General features: G+C 44.2%; 1 protein-coding gene across 1 annotated transcript in view; it reads left to right on the top strand.

Annotated features, from left to right (window-relative positions):
* The first annotated feature begins 677 nt into the window (after positions 1-677).
* Positions 678-17,882, top strand: part of DOCK5 (dedicator of cytokinesis 5) — a 275,156-nt gene continuing 257,951 nt past the window's right edge. Inside the window, exon 1 of the mRNA XM_061163865.1 lies at positions 678-825. Within this exon, the coding sequence (XP_061019848.1) occupies positions 783-825 (43 nt within the window). The 5' untranslated portion in view covers positions 678-782. The remainder of the gene's footprint in view (positions 826-17,882) is intronic.

Below are 17,882 nucleotides of genomic sequence, written 5' to 3'. Positions count from 1 at the left end.
GCTCACTTTTGCCGTGGAGTCCGGCTTCCGGCTCTCGTGGTGTCAGCGAAAGCTCTAGGGGGTGAACGCAGTAGTCAACTGCTCATTCATTCAACAAATATTTATCGAGCGCCGGTTGAGTGCCTGGCACTGCGAGAGCCCGGGCGGCGAGAAACAACTTATCTTAGATCCTATGCACTCATCCTAGTTCCCCCAGATGCTTCGGAGCGCGCGGTGAGAAAGGACTCCACATCCTCTCCCGCCTGCTCCGTCTGGGGGTGCCCCACCCCTCCAGCGCAGCCCTCCCGACACCCCGCCGCCGGGGATCCAGGCTCCAGGGTTTAGCCCGGGTGGGGACGGCGAAGGGAAAAAAGCCAAACACTAAAAGGATTAAAACAAAAACGTACCCCAGTCTGTGCTGGGAAACGGCTCCCGGGAAGTGTGCAAGGCGGAGCCGGCCTGGGCCCGGGAGGGCGCGGAGACCTTGGCTGGCGGGCGCCCGCGGGTCGCGGCGCGGAGGCGGCCTCAGCGGGCGGAGGGCGCGGCCAGCGGGAGGGGCCGAGGCGGCGCCGGGAGGGGCGCGCACCGCGGCGTGGCCGCCGGGCGCAGCAGGTGACCGCGGCTCGCGGTGGGAGCCGGGCCGTGTCGCTGGCCGCGCGGCGGGGAGGCGGCGCGCGGGGCCGAGCGAAGTTTGCCGGAACATGGCGGAAGGGCCCGGGGCGCGCCGGTGTGCGGCGCGCTGGCGATCGGAGGCCCGGGAACTGTAGCCGCCGCCGCAGCCGCCGCGGGGCGAGGTCGCCGCCATGGCCCGCTGGATCCCGACCAAGAGGCAGAAGTACGGGGTTGGTGAGTACTCGCCCCACCCCGTCCCCGCCGCCAAGTTCGGGGGAGCGGCCCTGCCGGGTGCAAAGTTGGGCGGCGGACGCACGGCCACTCGGTGCGCGCCTGCCCGGGACCCGGCTCCGGCTCCCGCTACCCGCCCGGGCGCAGCCAAGGCTCGGCTCGGGCTGCATTCGTTCCTGGGAGCGGTGCGAGCCGGAACCCGCTCCGGGAGCCTCATGGGGGGAAGTCATTCTGAGTTTGGGGCGTCCGAGTGGCTAAAAGTGCAGCTGGTTTCCGGACTGGCCATCCCGCCCCCCGACTCCCAAGGCTGCAGCGCTTTGCAGAGTGGAAACGATCTAAGCGAGGGCGCTCGCTGCGCTTCTTTTGAGGCGCCCTGCCGCGGTGCTCGCGCCCACTGTCCCCCCATCCCTCGGCCCGCTTGGGTCCGTGTAGCTCCCTTCAGTACTTTGTAACCGGCCGAGGCCCGCGGAACGCGACGTCGGTGGGCTGCTCCTGCGCTTCCTGCCTTTGCTCTTAGGTTCTCCCAGAAGCCGCAAGTGAAGAGTTTGTGGGGGGCTGGTTGGGGGGGCGGTGTAGGGAGCCGTCCTCTCCCAACATTCTACACCTCCCAGGCACTGGGATCCCCGTAACAGTTGTAAACTGATCAGGAGACTCGAGCTGTGGTGTGGAGGTGATGGAAGCGGCAGGAAGTGTGTGGTATGGGAGCGGGGGTGGCTGGCCCCCGGGGCTGCTGGTGCGGACTGTGGTCCTCTGCCCGACCGTGAGTGGACAGGGTCTCCGACTCCCTTCTGAATCCCCATTCCGCCGTGGGATAAGACAAGGACATTTTCCTGGGAATACTGTGACAGGTCCTGTGCTGGGCACTTGGGCGTTCCGAACAGCAGTGTTGGAAGGGCCCCAGGATGTGCAGGAGGCTGCTTTTCTGTTGGTTTCCATCCGAAACGGTGGTTGAGCAGGGCCTGAACCCAGGTGAAAACCCGTGGTCTTTCCACTTTTTATCGAGTCTTGTGGAAAGACTTCTGCCGTTAGTGGGGCGATTAAAGTGGCTTTAGGCTTGAGTGCCATTCCCTAGTATAAACACAGTTGAGAATTTTATCACTTCCTTTCAGGGTCGTTCATTGGGCATATTTGTAAGTCTTCCGCTTCACTCCCATCTCACCCGCCTTTTTCCCCCTCTCACTTTAGTGGTTACTAGATCCCCGAACCTATTCTATGTTTCCTGACAGCTATGTCAGTTTCAGAGAGCTCTAGGGGCTTTTCACCTCGGAAGCCTTGAGTCAGTTACAAAGAAATAAACCAACTCTTTCATATTTATTACTTTGAGATGGTGATCCTCGTGTATATATTTATATGTGTGTGTGTACAATAATATACACAGGATTCCTTGTTTTCCCTCTGCAAAAACTTTTTTCCTTTAAATTTTAGAATCCTTGCACTCTTCCGTGATTGTAGTTCAGAAATAGGTAGCTGTTGTTTCTTCTGCTTCATAATTTGGTCATGAGCTTTCAGGTGCCAGTTAGTAAGTAGCCAATAATTCTGGAAGTCAGATGGAGCCAATTCCTTTATTTGTGTTAATTGGGCACTAACTCCTAGATGAAAGTATATTATATTTAGCAACGCCTAATCAATACTTCTCACGAAAAAATTATCAATTCTAATTTTGTTTAATAGGAGAAATGCTCTCCAAAACTATTCTGACTTCAGCATGGTTAAGGCAAGCATATCCTAAAAACGTGGGTTTTATTTCCATAGTTATAGTAACAAGAGTGGTATTTTCTCTTTTTAATTTTTATCATCAGTCAAGAAAATTGAATTGCATTTCAAAGGTTTAGGTAGTGGCAAAATTGCCCCAGAGTATCATTTAGAAAATTTATTTCACTAGACACAATGGATACTTTAAACACACACACACAACTTTTAATTTTGTTTTGGAGTATAGGTGATTAACAGTGTTGTGATAGTTTTCAGGTGGACAGCAGAGGGACTCAACCATATACCTACATGTATCCCTTCTGCCCCAAACTCCCCTCCCATCCAGGCTGCCACATAACATTGACCAGAGCTCCCGACACAGTAGATTCTGATGAATCTGGGTTTGACAAAAGGGCCCACTGTTAGGACAGATGAGCTTATGGGATCAGTGTCCACTGTTTGTTCCCAAGACACATGGTGATCATACTAGCTCCCTGCTGGGAAGCCTTCCTTGGCCTGCAGGGTAAAGTCTAAACCGAGCCCAGTTTTCAAGGTTCTAAGACTCCAATTCAGTATATTTTCATAAAGCATGTCTCTCACCGCTTCTCTCATCAACCCTCTAGCGCAGACGCTGCCCTTCTCCCTCTAGTGCCGTACGGAGAGTCCTTCCTCTGGGACTTTGCGCTCCTATGCGTGTCCTCTGTTCCGAGTGCCCTTCCACCTCTGGATCCCATAATCTGGCCTTTCACCCAGGGTACCCTGCTTCCTCAACATTCCTACGTTTTATTACTTAACCTTTGGTTCAGTGAATCAGAAGGTTATGGTATTGCATCCTTGGGACTAGAGGTATACGGGTAGAGAGCATGCATTCAGTAACTGCTTGTCCTTGGCATTGGTGTAACATTCTAAGGCACCAGCCTGATTTCTATAATTCAGTGCAATTTTTTTTCCCCTATTAGGTTTTAACATCTCATTCACTCCAGTATGACTTTTACGTTGTTTTGTTAGATGAAGTGAGACCCTTAAGTTTGTCTTTATCTTTGCAAGTAAAAAGAGATATGCTGCTGAGAAAGCAGGCATGGAATAGATGGACTTGCTTAAATGTGATTGGAAAAAATCAACTGGTTGGATTAATGGCTGCCCCACACCCATGGAAAATGCTTTTCTTTCTCCCTTTTTCTTTTATTTTTTTTTTCTGTTTTAGGACATGAGGGTCAAATACTTTGATGTTAAGCAAACCTTAGTGATACACTTCCAGGTTAGTCTTCTGATTATCGAAACATTGCTTCAGTCTGTTCAACGATAGACCCAGATTATGTTGATGACAGAGGTCTTTGCAAAATCATTCATTATTGTTTGTTGGAATTTGTCCTGTATGTTTTTATAGTGTGATAAAAGGTACTTCGGGGGAATATTTGCTTCACTGTTAACTTTTCAACAATTTTGTTGTGCTAGGCCTAGTTAGTTTAAAAGCATTTAACTTTGCAGATTCTCCAATGTTAGTGTAAAAACAAACTGGATTCTTGAGCGCTTTGTTAATGCACTTAGGTGTGCTGTGCGTCATCAGTTCGTCCTCACCACGGGCATCGTGATCCCTAGACTCCAGCTGGAGTGATGGAACTTGGTCTCAAAGAGTAATTAGTGAACTGCTTAAAATAGATAGGTCTCACCTGTTCGGTTGCATGAACACCTTTGGCCCCTTTCTTGGAGCAAGAAAGTGGTCCCCTTTCTTGGAACAAGGTTTTTAATTGCATACAGTCAAGTATAAAGGATTGAAAACAAGCCACTTGTACTGAATACAGCTGTCAAGATAGTTTTCAAAATTTGTTATTGTAATTTATGTGCTTTAAAAAAATTTTTTTAAGTTTTTATTGTGTATTTTACAATACAATTGCTTCTGTATTTTACAATTTACAATTGCTTCTGTTTTATGCTTTGGCTTTTTGGTGGTGAGACATGTGGGATCTTAGTTCCCCAACTAGGGATCGATCCTGGACCCCTCTGAATTAGAAGATGAAGTGCTAACCACTGGACTACTGGGGAAGTCACCTATGCTTCTTTATTAACACGTAACTACTACTTTATTTTGAAATAGTGATGAGCATGTACAACTTTTCAAGATATCTGTAGTAACCATAATATGCTATTTAATCACCTGTGGTTTATTTTATTGAATTTGTTTTGAAGTATAGCTGATTTGCAGTATTGTGTTAGTTTCAGGTGTATAGCAAAGTGATTGTTATATGTATATATAAATCTGTTCTTTTTCAGATTCTTTTCCATTATAAGTTATTACAAGATGTGCTGTATGGGAGACCCTTGGTGGTTGTCTGTTTTGTATGTAAAACACCTGTGATTTCAGTTGAGGCCCGCATCCTGGTACACTTGTGGTTTATTGCCTCTGGTCATCAATGCAGTAAACACTGAGTGTCAGAGAACAGATATGTAATTTTTTTACCCTTTTGAAGCCCATGGATCCTTGAATTTGAAAACAGATGAAGAGTCCTTGGCTATGAATATCACACAGCTAGTTACTTATAGAACCTGTTAGTTACATGACCAAGCTAGATATTATACAGTTGTATTGAGCTGAAGAAGGCCTCACTCTAATGCATTCCTGTTCTAACAACATTGAGGCTGAGAATAAAAAGGCCAGAGAATTAATGTTTATTATGGGTCTACCTAGTGACAGGCACCGTTCTAAACCCTTTATTTCACTGTGTCCCAGGTACCTATGGAGGTCTTGGAGACAGTGTCAGATGGCCCATGAGATTAAAACTTTTCCTGGTAATAATAGTAAGATGCTATTGGCCTGTCTTCACTCTGTTCTCTCATGAGTACACAGTATAGTTTCCCAGAGGCTACATCGAATGTGATGCTACATCGAATGTGATGCTACATCAGATTGAATGCACAGGCAGGTATGAGAGTCCAGAGGCCTTTTGTGAAGCCAGATATTGAAGAGATTTACAAATATGCAGAACAGTGCCACTCTTCTAAGTGTTTTTGTTTGGAAAAGTGTGTGTGTTAGTCACTCAGTTGTGTCCAACTCTTTGCAACACCATGGACTGTAGCCCTCCAAGCTCCTCTGTCCGTGGAATTCTCCAGGCAAGAAGACTGGAGTGGGTTGCCATTTCCTCCTCTAGGGATCTTCCCGACCCAGGAATCAAACCCGGTCTCCTGCACTGCGGACAGATTCTTTACTGTCTGAGCCATGCTTGATCTAAAAAAATACTTTGCTAGCATCTGTTGGGCTTATTGTAACTTCCTTGGTGGCTCAGTGGTAAAGAATTTGCCTGCCAATGCAGGAGACCAAGGTTTGAACTCTTTGTTGGGAAGATCCTCTGGAGAATGAAATGGCAACCCACTCCAGTGTTCTTGCCTGGAAAATCCCATGAACAGAGGAGCCTGAAGGGCTTCAGTCCATGGGGTCGCAAAAGATTTGGACCATGACTTAGCGACTAAACAACAACAATTGGGTTTATTATGGTTACTTTAGTTAATGAATGTGTTTTTTTAAATGTCTCAACTTGAATTTCTAATATACTGAATAGTGATAGATGTTCTAACAACATAAGCAAAAGCTCTTTAGAATTCTCAGTAACTTTTTCTTAAAAGATATTTTCTTTTTCCTTCTTTATTATTTTTGGCCCTGCAGTGTGGCGTGCACAGGATCTTAGTTCCCTGACCAGGGATCAAACCCATGGCCCTGGAAGCGTGGAGTCCTAACCACTGGACTGCCGGGGAAATCCCCTCTCAATAACTTGTAAGAGCATTATAGGGGTTCTAAGACTACAAACGTTCAACACTGCTGCTTTACACATTATTTCATTAAATCATTGAGATAATGCTGTCATTCTCATATTGTCTCCTTTTCCAGGTAAGAAAACTGAGGTTTATACAGGATAAATTATTTATCCATGTCCACATAATTTCACTCCTAGGCCAAAACTCTACTCCATATGCATTTCCCAACAGTTGTTCATCCATCACCTTCATCTCTGCTGTGTCCCATGTTGACCTGAAACAAATAGACTGACGGTTAGTTTTTCAGCAAAAAAAATAGATTTATTCAGAATCAGCAAATCCTTAGGGGGTGTGGGGTGGGGTGGGGGGAGCAGGTCTGCAAGCCACATGCAGATCCCTGCAATCAGGAGAGAGCCCTTTTATAGGAAAGGAAGTTGGCAGGGCTGTGATAAACAGTCCATCAGAGGAATGGAGAATTTGAGGTATACTGGCTTTTCATTGGCTGAGCTCTTGCCAGGTGAGAAGAAGTCTTTCTTCCTCTTGGGCTCTGCTCTCTTATAGGGGGTGAAGGCGCCCATTTCTGGCCTCATGACTGTTTTAATTGAAGTCTCTCTGTATGCATGCATTTTTACACCAGGTACCCTTGAGTCCTTCATGCCTCTGCTTTCCCCATTTGCCGTCTGTTTCTTTTGTTGTTGTTCACAAATATTAGAGCTTAATTTCTTTATTTTGTTAAAGATTAAAAATACAAATAAAAGTTCTGATACTTTATTCTTGAGTCCTAAAGAACTATCTTGTATACTCACTTTCGCAGACTATTACTTTTGAATGAATCATCTCTTTCTTTCCCATTGAATTTTTTCTAAATTTAATTTTTATATTATATTGGAGTACAGTTGATTTCCAATATTGTGTTAGTTTCAGGTATACAAGCAAGGTGATTTAGTCATACATATACATAAATCCATTCTTTTTCAGATTGTTTTCCCATACAGGTTATTACAGAATATTGAGTAGAATTCCTGTGCTATACAGTAAGTCCTTGTTGATCATCTATTTTATTAATATAAATTTGTTTGATCGCTAAGTTGCATCTGACTTTTTGGTGACCCCATGGACTGTAGCCTGCCAGGCTTCTCTGTCCGTGGGATTCTCCAGGCAAGAATACTGACATGTGTTGCCATTTCCTTCTCCAGGGGATCTTCCTGATCCAGGGATCAAACCCATGTCTTGTACGGCTCCAGGCGTTGCAGGACCGTTGCGGTCTGGTTCTTTACTGCTGAGCCATCAGGGAAGCCCATTTTGTGTATAGTTGTGTGTCTATGTTAATCCCAGGCTCCTCATTTCTCCCTCCCCCTGATTTTCCTCTCTGATGATCATGAGTTTGTTTTCTGTCAGTCTGTTTGTTTTGAAAATAATTTCATTTCTATCACTTTTTCAGAATCCACATGTAAGTTATTTTTTATTTAATCTTTTCTTCATGTTGCCTACTTTTTTGGTTTTTACTTAAAACTGACTGAAAAAGCCATACATTCCTACATTAAATGAGAACTAGCATCACTTGCTTTAGAAGGAGGCAACCTTAAAGGCATTGACAATAAAACAGCAGTGTACTGGATTCTGGCTCCATGCTGTTGCCTGTCAGACCATTTTCTCTATTAAAGAGGAAGGAGGCTGGTGCCCCACTGAAGCTTTCTCTTCCATCATCCATCTACTGTGAATTCTCACTATTTGCAGTAGTTAGTGTGGTATAAAGTCACTGAGAGCACTAGCGAATATTGAGCCATTGTTCCCGGGGAAATACCAGGTTAGGTTCCTGTGAGCCTCTGGTCACATGTTTATCAATGGAGCTGATCCCTCTCCTTATGCATGTGTGTTTCTGTGTCAGGCTTAAAGACCTTATTTAGTGTACATCACTGATGTACTAACATTGAACTTGTGGCCACAACACCTTATATAAACTCAAGCCTGAAGGAAGTGTATCTAACACGTGCATAATGTTTTCTCCAGAAGGCAAGTTGCAGCCTTTTTTGGACTTGGGAACACGAAATAGCACTTCAGCAGTATGCTTGGGGACCATTTAAATAGCAAAATCATTAACAAAAAGCAGAAAATAAGAAAGACGCAGCACTGAAGTTAAGACTGTAAGAAGGACTCTGGTTTACAGTATGAGAACTGAAACAAACAGGAGTGTCACCTTGTCTGACCTTAAATGGGAACTTGAGTGTCATACTTTGCTTCTCTGCATAAGACTGAGAATGACCTCAGAAGCACTAGGAACATTGATTTGGTGGTTACGAGTGAATTTTAGTGAGTGGGAGAATTCACAAATACCATAGAATCTGTGAATAGTAAGGATCAATTGTAGTTAGTTGGATAAAAGGAGAATTAAAAATGGAATCATGGGACTTCCCTGTCAGTTGAGCAGTTAAGACTTTGCACTTCCAGTGCACGTTATGCAGGTTTGAGCCCTGGTCTGGGAACTAAGATCCCACATGCAGTTTGGCCAAAAATTTTTTTTAAAAAAATGGAATCACGTTCCTATATTATTTATGCGTCTGTTGGAATAATGCCTCCTTTGAGTTTTCTGAGAACCCTAGCTAAGGGTACAGCTGTCTTTGCCCAGCTTGCTTGCTGTAGCTCTCAGTGACTCTCCTTTTCCCTAACTGTCCTATTTGTGTTTACTGTCTGTCTCCTATACTGAAATGTAGAGTTCCAAGAACAAGAACTTCTATCTTTTTCATCAAGTGTTCCCCTGCTCTGCCTTGGCTCCTGGCATGTGATCAGCACTCAGTAAATAAATGAGGAAGGAATAAATGAAGGCCCTTATCTACCTAAATTTGTCTCTGGTGCTGGAGAGGGAATTTCCCCCCACATAATGAAATATTTTGCCCTTCATGCGCTTCCTGTGAGATACAGTCAAAAGCAGTAAGAAAAGGAACATTTAAAGAAGAGATGAATAGAATTTATAATTGTTTTAGCAGAGGATCTTGTAAACATCGTGGAATTGGAAAGGAATCGAAATCCTTAATGATGTAGTCTTGGGAAGGGAACTGTGGAAATTTGCTGCTACCGCTTTTTTATTTTTTTCTGCATTATTTGTGGAGGCCTCCTGGAGGAAGGTATGTTGTCGGATTGGTTTAATGGAAAGAAAAGGCTTGATCACAGTGGTGAAGAGAGTTCAGGAGGTTCTGACTCAGTGGATGCATGCCATGTTGAGCACGAGTTGAGAGGAACGGAGGTGCAGTCTAGTGGAAGGAACAGGGCGTTCAGATTCATCCGTTACTTCCCATTGCCCTGAAGGATAAAGCACATCTTCACTATATGCAGGGTAATTAAACAAGATGTGATCACAAGTCACGTGGAGAAGGAGAGTAATTTAGAGTACTGGTAAGGGGCTTTGAAGCAAAGGTGGTAGTTACTCAAAATTCTGTTTGTCAAAATTTACAGAAGGCTTTCTGTACTGGTCCATTTCTGCCATCATCTTTGCTGAAACCTAATCTGTGCTTGCTTCTCATTTCAATTGTCTGAGACAAACCAGTGGGGTTTGAGAGTTCGGAGTCAAATCTCACTGCGATGATTTTTTTTTCCTTCAGTTCAGTCACTTAGTCGTGCCCAACTCTTTGAGACCCTATGGACTGCAGCATGCCAGGCTTCCCTGTCCTTCACCAACTCCTGGAGCCTGCTCACACTCATGTTCATCCCGTTGGTGATGCCATCCAACTGTCTCATTCTCTGTCGTCCCCTTCTCCTCCTGCCTTCAATCTTTCCTAGCATCAGGAGCTTTTCCATGGAGTCAGTCAGGTCTTCACATCAGGTGGCCAGAATATTGGAGTTTCAGCTTCAGGATCAGCCCTTCCAATGAATATTCAGGACTGATTTCCTTTAGGATGGGTACTGGTTGGATCGCCTTATAGTCCAGGGGGCTCTTAAGAGTTTTCTCCAACACCACAGTTCAAAAGCATCGATTCTTCAGCGCTCAGCTTTCTTTATAGTCCAGCTGCACATCCATACATGACTACTGGAAAAACCATAGCTTTGTCTAGACAGACCTTTGTTGGCAAAGTAATGTCTCTGCTCTTTAATATGTTGTCTGGGTCAGTCATAGCTTTTCTTCCAAGGAGCAAACATCTTTTAATTTCATGGCTGCAGTCACCATCTGCAGTGATTTTGGAGCCCCAAAAAAATAGTTTGTCACTGTTTCCATTGTTTCCCCACCTATTTGCCAGGAAGTGATGGGAATGGATGCCATGATCTTAGTTTTCTGAATGTAGAGTTTTAAGCCACCTTATTCACTCTCCTCTTTCACTTTCATCAAGAGGTTCTTTAGTTCTTCACTTTCTGCTATAAGGGTGGTATCATCTGCGTATCTGAGGTTATTGATATTTCTCCTGGCAGTCTTGATTCCAGCTTGTGCTTCATCCAGTTCAGCATTTCTCATGATGTACTCTGCATATAAGTTAAATAAGCAGGGTGACATTATACAGCCCTGACGTACTCCTTTCCCGATTTGAAACCTGTCTGTTGCTCCATGTCCGGTTCTAACTGTTACTTCTTGACCTGCATACCACTTTCTCAGGAGGGAGGTCAAGTGGTCTGGTAGTCCCATCTCTTGAAGAATTTTCCACAGTTTGTTGTGATCCACACAGTCAAAGGCTTTGGCATAGTCAATAAAGCAGAAGTAGATGTTTTTCTGGAACTCTCTTGTTTTTTCTATGACCCAACAGATGTTGGCAATTTGACCTCTGGTTCCTCTGCCTTTTCTAAATCTACCTTAACCATCTGGAAGTTCACGGTTCATGTACTGTTGGAGCCTGGCTCGGAGAATTTTGAGCATTACTTTGTTAGTGTGTGAGATGAGTGCAATTGTGCGATAGTTTGAAAATGCCTTGGCATTGCCTTTCTTTGGGATTTTTTTTCCGTAAAGAAAACATTTTCTAGCTTCTAGTTATTTCCCAGCAATACCCTATGTAATAACACAATAACTTTACACATGTAAAATATTTTAGTACTCTCAAAAGAATAAGAGGAGGAATACAGGTCAAAATCTCTTATAAGTCATTTCGGTTCTTTGAAATGAGTTGTAATAGAATTATAGAGTGTTGGTCTTTTCTATATGTAATAGAATTTGACCTTGACCTCTGGCCCAAGAACTTGACTACGGTTATGTAGTTTGTTTTTCACTAAATATTTCAAAGAAGGAAAAAATAGTTTCTCCTTCATCAAGTAGGTGAATCACCCATGAAATGTCTGCTGTGTGTGGACATTAAAGTCTATTATAAATCCTTCAGGCGTCCTTTGACCTTGGTTGATAAGTAGCTTCCAGCATACAGCAGGAATAATGGGGTTTTATTTTTAAGTTTAAAAAAGTGCTTTTGAGATCAAGCTGAGAATACTTTTGAGACAGAGATTTGGGTGAGGAAAAGCAGAGGGTACTTGTATTAATTTAATTTTTCCAAGCGATGTCCAGGCCGTGTCCTCTCGGAGCCTGGGCCGGCCGTCAGCTCACTCAGACGATTGTCTGAATTGCTGGCAGCTGGTTCCCAAGCCAGAGACAAAAGTGATCTTTGTCTCTCCACAAGCCTCTGTGTCATCGCGAAGCTGCGGTTGTTCAGACGGATCCATGTTTCCGGATTGTGCATCTTCCCTCACACGTCTGTGCCCCGTGGGACAGTCCCCCTCAGGTGAAGTCGTTGGACCCCCAAGATGCCCTCTGAGACTCTTGGTCATTTACTGTTTATCTCTTAAAACAACTTGATACCGTATAACACGGGGAACTACACTTGGTGTCCTGTAACAGCCGATAATCGCTGTTCAGTCAGTAAGCCACGTCTGACTCTCTTGGACCCGTGGCCTGCAGCATGCCACGCTCCGTCTTCCACTATCTCTCAGACTGATGTCTGTGAGACACAAAATGATGTGCATTCAGATGGCAATGTTATCCAACCACCTCATCCTCTGTTGCCCCCTTCTCCTATTCCCTTCAGTCTTTCCCAGCATCAGCATCTTTTCCAGCGAGTCGGCTCTTCACATCAGGTAGCCAAAGTATTGGAGAATATTCAGGGTTGATTTCCTTTAGGATTGACTGGTTTGCAGTCCAGGGGACTCTCAAGAATCAGTGGAAGAGAATGTAAAAATATATATGTGTTTAACTGGATCCCTTTACACCTGAAACTAACACAACATTGTAAATCAGCTATTATTTCAATAAAAATTAAAAATAAATTCGACGGAAGGAAATTGCAGCAGAGGTTAATTCCCTCTTGCAAATAGCTCTGTGCTGACTCACTCAAAGTGAATGCATCCCTCTGACTGGCTTGTTACCTGTGTGCCTGGGGCAGGATACTCTGTACTTCCTGTGAGCCTGGAACCAGAGGACTCTGACTCCCCAGCCTTCCTGCCAGAAACCAGTTATAAGAGTAAGTCATAAGTCTCAGTCATAGAAATCGAACTGCTTTGCGCTTTTGTGTATAGGATCATAAACTATTCAGGGCTAGATTCTGTATGTATCACCTCTTGGCTAACACCTCATTTTATTAGAAAAACATGCCCCAGAGGCATCAAATGACTTCACCCAAATCCCAAAGCCAGTAGCAGATGTCTTGCTTGTCTTAACTTGTCTTCTAGTTGCTTCCTTTTTCTTCATAACCCTGGAGGAAGCAGGTTCCTTTTTATCATGTATACTTAAGGGGTCTGAAAGAGTAAGTTCTCTCCACACAGGAAGAAGGCTGTGTAATCCCTGGGTTTTTTCTAGGTGGAGGTTTTGTTTTAGATAAGATCCAGCTATTAAATCACCCCCCCCACACTTTTTTTTTATTGAGATATAATTGACATATAATTCTGTTTCAGGGGTAGAATATAATGATTAGATATTTGTTTGTGTGTGTGCTCAGTCGTGTCTGAGTTTTTGTGATCCCATGGACTGTAACCCATCAGGCTCTTCAGTCCATGGAATTTTCTAGGCAAGAATATTGAAGTGGGGTGCCATTTCTTACTCCAGGGAATCTTCCCGACCCAGGGAACGAACTCACATCTCCTGCATTAGCAGGCAGATTCTTTACCACTGGCGCCCCTGGGAAGCCCTTGATATCCGTATGTATTGTGAAACAAACACTACGGAAAATCTGGTTAGCATCAGTCACCCCACAGAGTTACAAGTTTCTTTCTTTTACTTAGTATTTATTTATTTATTTGGCTGCATTGGGTCTTGGCTGTGGCATTTGGGATCTTTGGTTGTGGTGCCCAGGCTCTCCAGTTGTGGCACGTGGGTTTAGTTGCCCCGCGGTATGTATGATCTTACCTGCCCAACCAGGGATTGAACCCGCATCTCATACATTGCAAGGTGGATTCTTAACCACTGGACCCCTAAGGAAGTCCCTGTTTCTTTCTGATGAGAACTTTAAAAATATACTCTCTCAGCATCTTTCAAACATACAGTACAGTATTATTAACTGTAGTCACTGTGCTGTTCATTGCATCCCCAGGACTTATTTATCTTATAGCTGGAAGTGTGTGCCTTTGACCACCTTCTCCAGTCTCCCCCAACCCTGGCCACCCCCACCTCTGGCAGCCACCAGTCTGTTCTCTGTATTTATATTGTTGTTTTTAGATTCCATTCATAAACAATATTATATAGGGAGTATTTGTTTTTCTCTCTCTGACTTATTTCACTTAGCGTAATGCCCTCAAGTTACATTCACATCATTGCAAATGACAGAATTTCCTTTTTTTTTTTTTTTTTAATGGCTATTCCATCTTTTTCTGTTAGTGTTTTTGTTTCCTTCAGGCAGATGCCCAGAAGTGAGATTGCTTGATCATCAGTTCAGTCACTCAGTTGTGTCCGACTCTTTGTGATCCCATGGACTGCAGCACACCAGGCTTCCCTGTCCATCACCAACTCCTGGAGCTTACTCAAACTCATGTCCATTGTGTTGGTGATGCCATCCAACCATCTTATCCTTTGTAGTCCCCTTCTCCTCCCGCCTTCAGTCTTTCCCAGCATCAGGGTCTTTTCCAATGAGTCTGTTCTTTGCATCAGGTGGCCAAAGTATTGGAGTTTCAGCTTCAGCATCAGGCCTTCCAATGAATATTCAGGACTGATTTTCTTTAGAATTGACTGGTTGGATCTCCTTGCAGTCCAGGGGACTCTCAAGAGTCTTCTCCAACACCACAGTTCAGATGCATCAGTTCTTTGTGCTTGATCATATGATAGTCCTATTTTTTATTTTTTGAGGAATATCTGTAGTTGTTTTCCTTGGTGGCTGTACCAGATTACATTCCCACCAACAGCACACAAAGGTCCTGTTTTCTCCAGAAAGTGTTTTCTCACTAACACTTATCTCTTGTCTTGATAGGAGCCATTCTGACAGGTGTGTGATTATCTCTCATTTGTGGTTTTGGTTTGCATTTCTCTGATGATACATCTTCTCATATACCTTTTGGCTATCTGTATGTCTTTGGGAAAGTGTCTATTCAGATCGTCTGCCCAATTTCAGTCTTACTGTTTGGTTCTTTTGCTTTTGATACTGAGTTGTATCAGTCCTTTACCTAGTTTGAATATTAACCTCCTGATCAGGGGCTATGATTTGCGAATGTTTTCTTCCTTTCGGTTGGTTGTCTTTTCATTTTGTTGATGGTTTCTGTTGCTGACCACCTTCCCCTTTTGAAGAGTTCAGAGAAGGAAGTGTGTTCCGAGGTTTGAGCCTGCAAAGTAGAAGTCACGCTGTGGCTTCCATGGTGGTCACAGTGTCTCAGGCTGGCAGCAGGTCCCATGTCTTTGGTCCTCGTCGCCATGGTGTTGACCGGTTGTCAGCCACAAAATTCAAAAGTAGCATGACGTTCTCATGACGTTCTCATGACATTGCAGCTGTGTTTGAGAACACGCGTTAAAGCAGTTTACAAAGTGCTGATGGGGAAAGGGAGGGTCCTGTGTGGATCATAAGTGATGTGTCCGTTGCTCAGTCGTGTCCGACTCTTTGGGACTTCATGGACTGTAGCCCGTCAGGCTCCTTTGTCCATGGGATTCTCCAGGCACACATACTGGAGTGGGTTGCCATGTTCTGGTCCAGGGATCGAACCTGGGTCTCCTGCACTGCGGGTAGATTCCTTACTGTCAGAGCCACCAGGGAAGCCCGTGTTGATCATAAGGGATTATGATTATAGCACTGACCCGGAAGTGAAGACACACGGACGTAGTTTTTATTAGACGAGTAAAGCTTCCTTGGCCTGACTGCCCTGGGCTTTGAGCTTGCAGGTGCCCTTGCTCGTCACTGTTAAGCAGAGGAGGCCGCCGTTCAGAGAGTGACAGCTCTTTGCTTGGTTTCTGTCTCTTGGGTCCTGAGGCACAGTATCTGTGGATTACATGGTAATTTATTTTTTCTTAATCAGTGGATACTAGAAGGATAAACATTTATTGTTTTTTTAAAAGGGATCCTGAGGCTTCCCTGGTGGTTCAGTGGTAAAGAATCTGTTTGCCAGTGCAGGAGACAGGAGTTCGATCTCTGGCTAAGGAAGATCCCTTGGAGAAGGAAATAGCAACCCACTCCAGTTTTCTTGCCTGGAGAATCCCGCAGACAGAGGAACCTGCTGGGCTATACAGGGTCGCAAAGGATCAGACACGACTGAAGTGACTTAGCACACGTGAGGCTCAGAAATGTTGGGAACTTTGATATAATTGAAGTTCTAATGTGCTGGGTCTTTTTTCTCTTTCTCTTTATTTTTCTGGCCACACTGTGCAACTTATAGGGTTCTAGTTCTCCAACCAGGAATTGAACTCAGACCCTCAGTAGTGAAAACTCAGAGCCCCCTGACCACTGCACTGTCAGGGAATTCTCTGTGCTAGGTCTTATAGTAATATTGTGTGTGCAGTTCATTCACTGTGATCTGAAAATCCTATTAAAACTGGTACAACCTCTGTGCACACCCCTTTTGACTTAGCAGTTCCATTTCTGTGAGTTTGTCCTACAGATATACTAAAACAGGTGAGGAATGGTATGTGGACAAGATTATTTAGTACAGCATTATTTATAGCAAAGACATGAAAACAGTTTAAATGGGAATCAGCTGGGAGTGGTTTGTTATTTATGACACATGCATACAAGGGAGTACCATACAATCATTAGAAAGAATCAAAACTCAGTGACTAAATGTCTGCTAATGATGACACTTTCATGCAGTGATACAGGCTGATCTCTTCCAAAAATGGTGCTGGGTCAGTTGGTTATCTATACTGAAAAAATAAACTAGACTCCTACTTAATGTCATATAAAAAATTGAGTCCAGTGTCTGAAAGGTGAAGCAGAGCATTCAGAGAAGGGGCATAAGAGAACACCTTGACCTTGGAGTCAGAGACTTCTTCAGTTCAGCTCAGTCGTGTCCGACTCTTTGCTACCCCATGAATCACAGCACACCAGGCCTCCCTGTCCATCACCAACTCCCGGAGTTTACTCAAACTCATGTCCATCGAGTCGGTGATGCCATCCAGCCACCTCATCCTCTGTCGTCCCCTTCTCCTCCTGCCCCCAATCCCTCCCAGCATCAGGGTCTTTTCCAGTGAGTCAACTCTTTGCATGAGGTGGCCAAAGTATTGGGGTTTCAGCTTCAGGGATTTCTTAAAGGGACACAAAAAACACTAAAGCAGATTATACTGAATCATATTAAAATTGAAAGACAACCCTTAAGAGATGAAAAAGACAACTCACAGAATAGAAAGAATATGGTCCGCATACACATATCTGACATTTATATTGTGAATATGTGAAGAACTACAGATCAGTAAGAGAAAACAATAATCCAGTAGAAAAATGGTCAAAAATGAAATCCAAATGTCCAGTAACTGTTTAGGAAGATGCTGATCTCCACTTGTCCTCACAGAGATGTAAACACAGTGCCAGCCGTCTACAGCCCCATTAATAAAGCTAAATAAACAGCAACCAAAAAGACATTTCAGCTATTTGCAGGATGTGTGACCATGGGAAGCCTTGTGCACTGGTTAAAGTATAGATTGGTACAGCCAATTTGGAAAGCTGTTTAATAGTTTCTGGTAAAGTTAGACATACACCTGCCCAGGGACTCAGCAGTTTACTCTTAGGGAAATGAAAAGTTTCCACAAAAACGTGTGTAGAGGGTTGTTAGTCCACTATTCACAGTGGCCCCCGGTTGGGAACCATGCATATGTCCATCAGCCATTGAATGGGTCATCAGTTTTGCTGTCCTCATGCCAGGAAATACGATGAGACCATGAGAATGAGTGAGTGACATGGACACACAAAAATACAGATACATCTCAGAAACATCAGGCGAAGTGAAAGCAGGCACACAGGGAGCAGTCTGTCCTGTGTTAATTCACTTTGTCAGCACCTATGCAGGCGATGCTGGCTGTTTCTACAGGAGAGGGTCGTGGTTCCCCTGGAGGCCTGTAGGTAAAGGGGGGTAGTTGTGCTGTAATGGCGGTTGGGCAGGACATTCAGGTTATTGGTTATGTTTGTTCTGCCTCTTGGTGTGGGTGCTGGTTAGGCGGGTGTATTCAGTTTATGAAAATTTAGTGAAATGTACATGTATCTGCAATTTCTATATGTGTATTATGCTTAAATTTTAAAAATTTGGAAGAATGAGGTAGCTCT

Source organism: Dama dama, chromosome 16 (genome assembly GCF_033118175.1).
Source record: "Dama dama isolate Ldn47 chromosome 16, ASM3311817v1, whole genome shotgun sequence".
Classification (NCBI taxonomy): domain Eukaryota; kingdom Metazoa; phylum Chordata; class Mammalia; order Artiodactyla; family Cervidae; genus Dama; species Dama dama.
The sequence above is the reverse complement of the archived record's forward strand: the minus strand, read 5'-3'. Positions and strand labels throughout refer to the sequence as shown.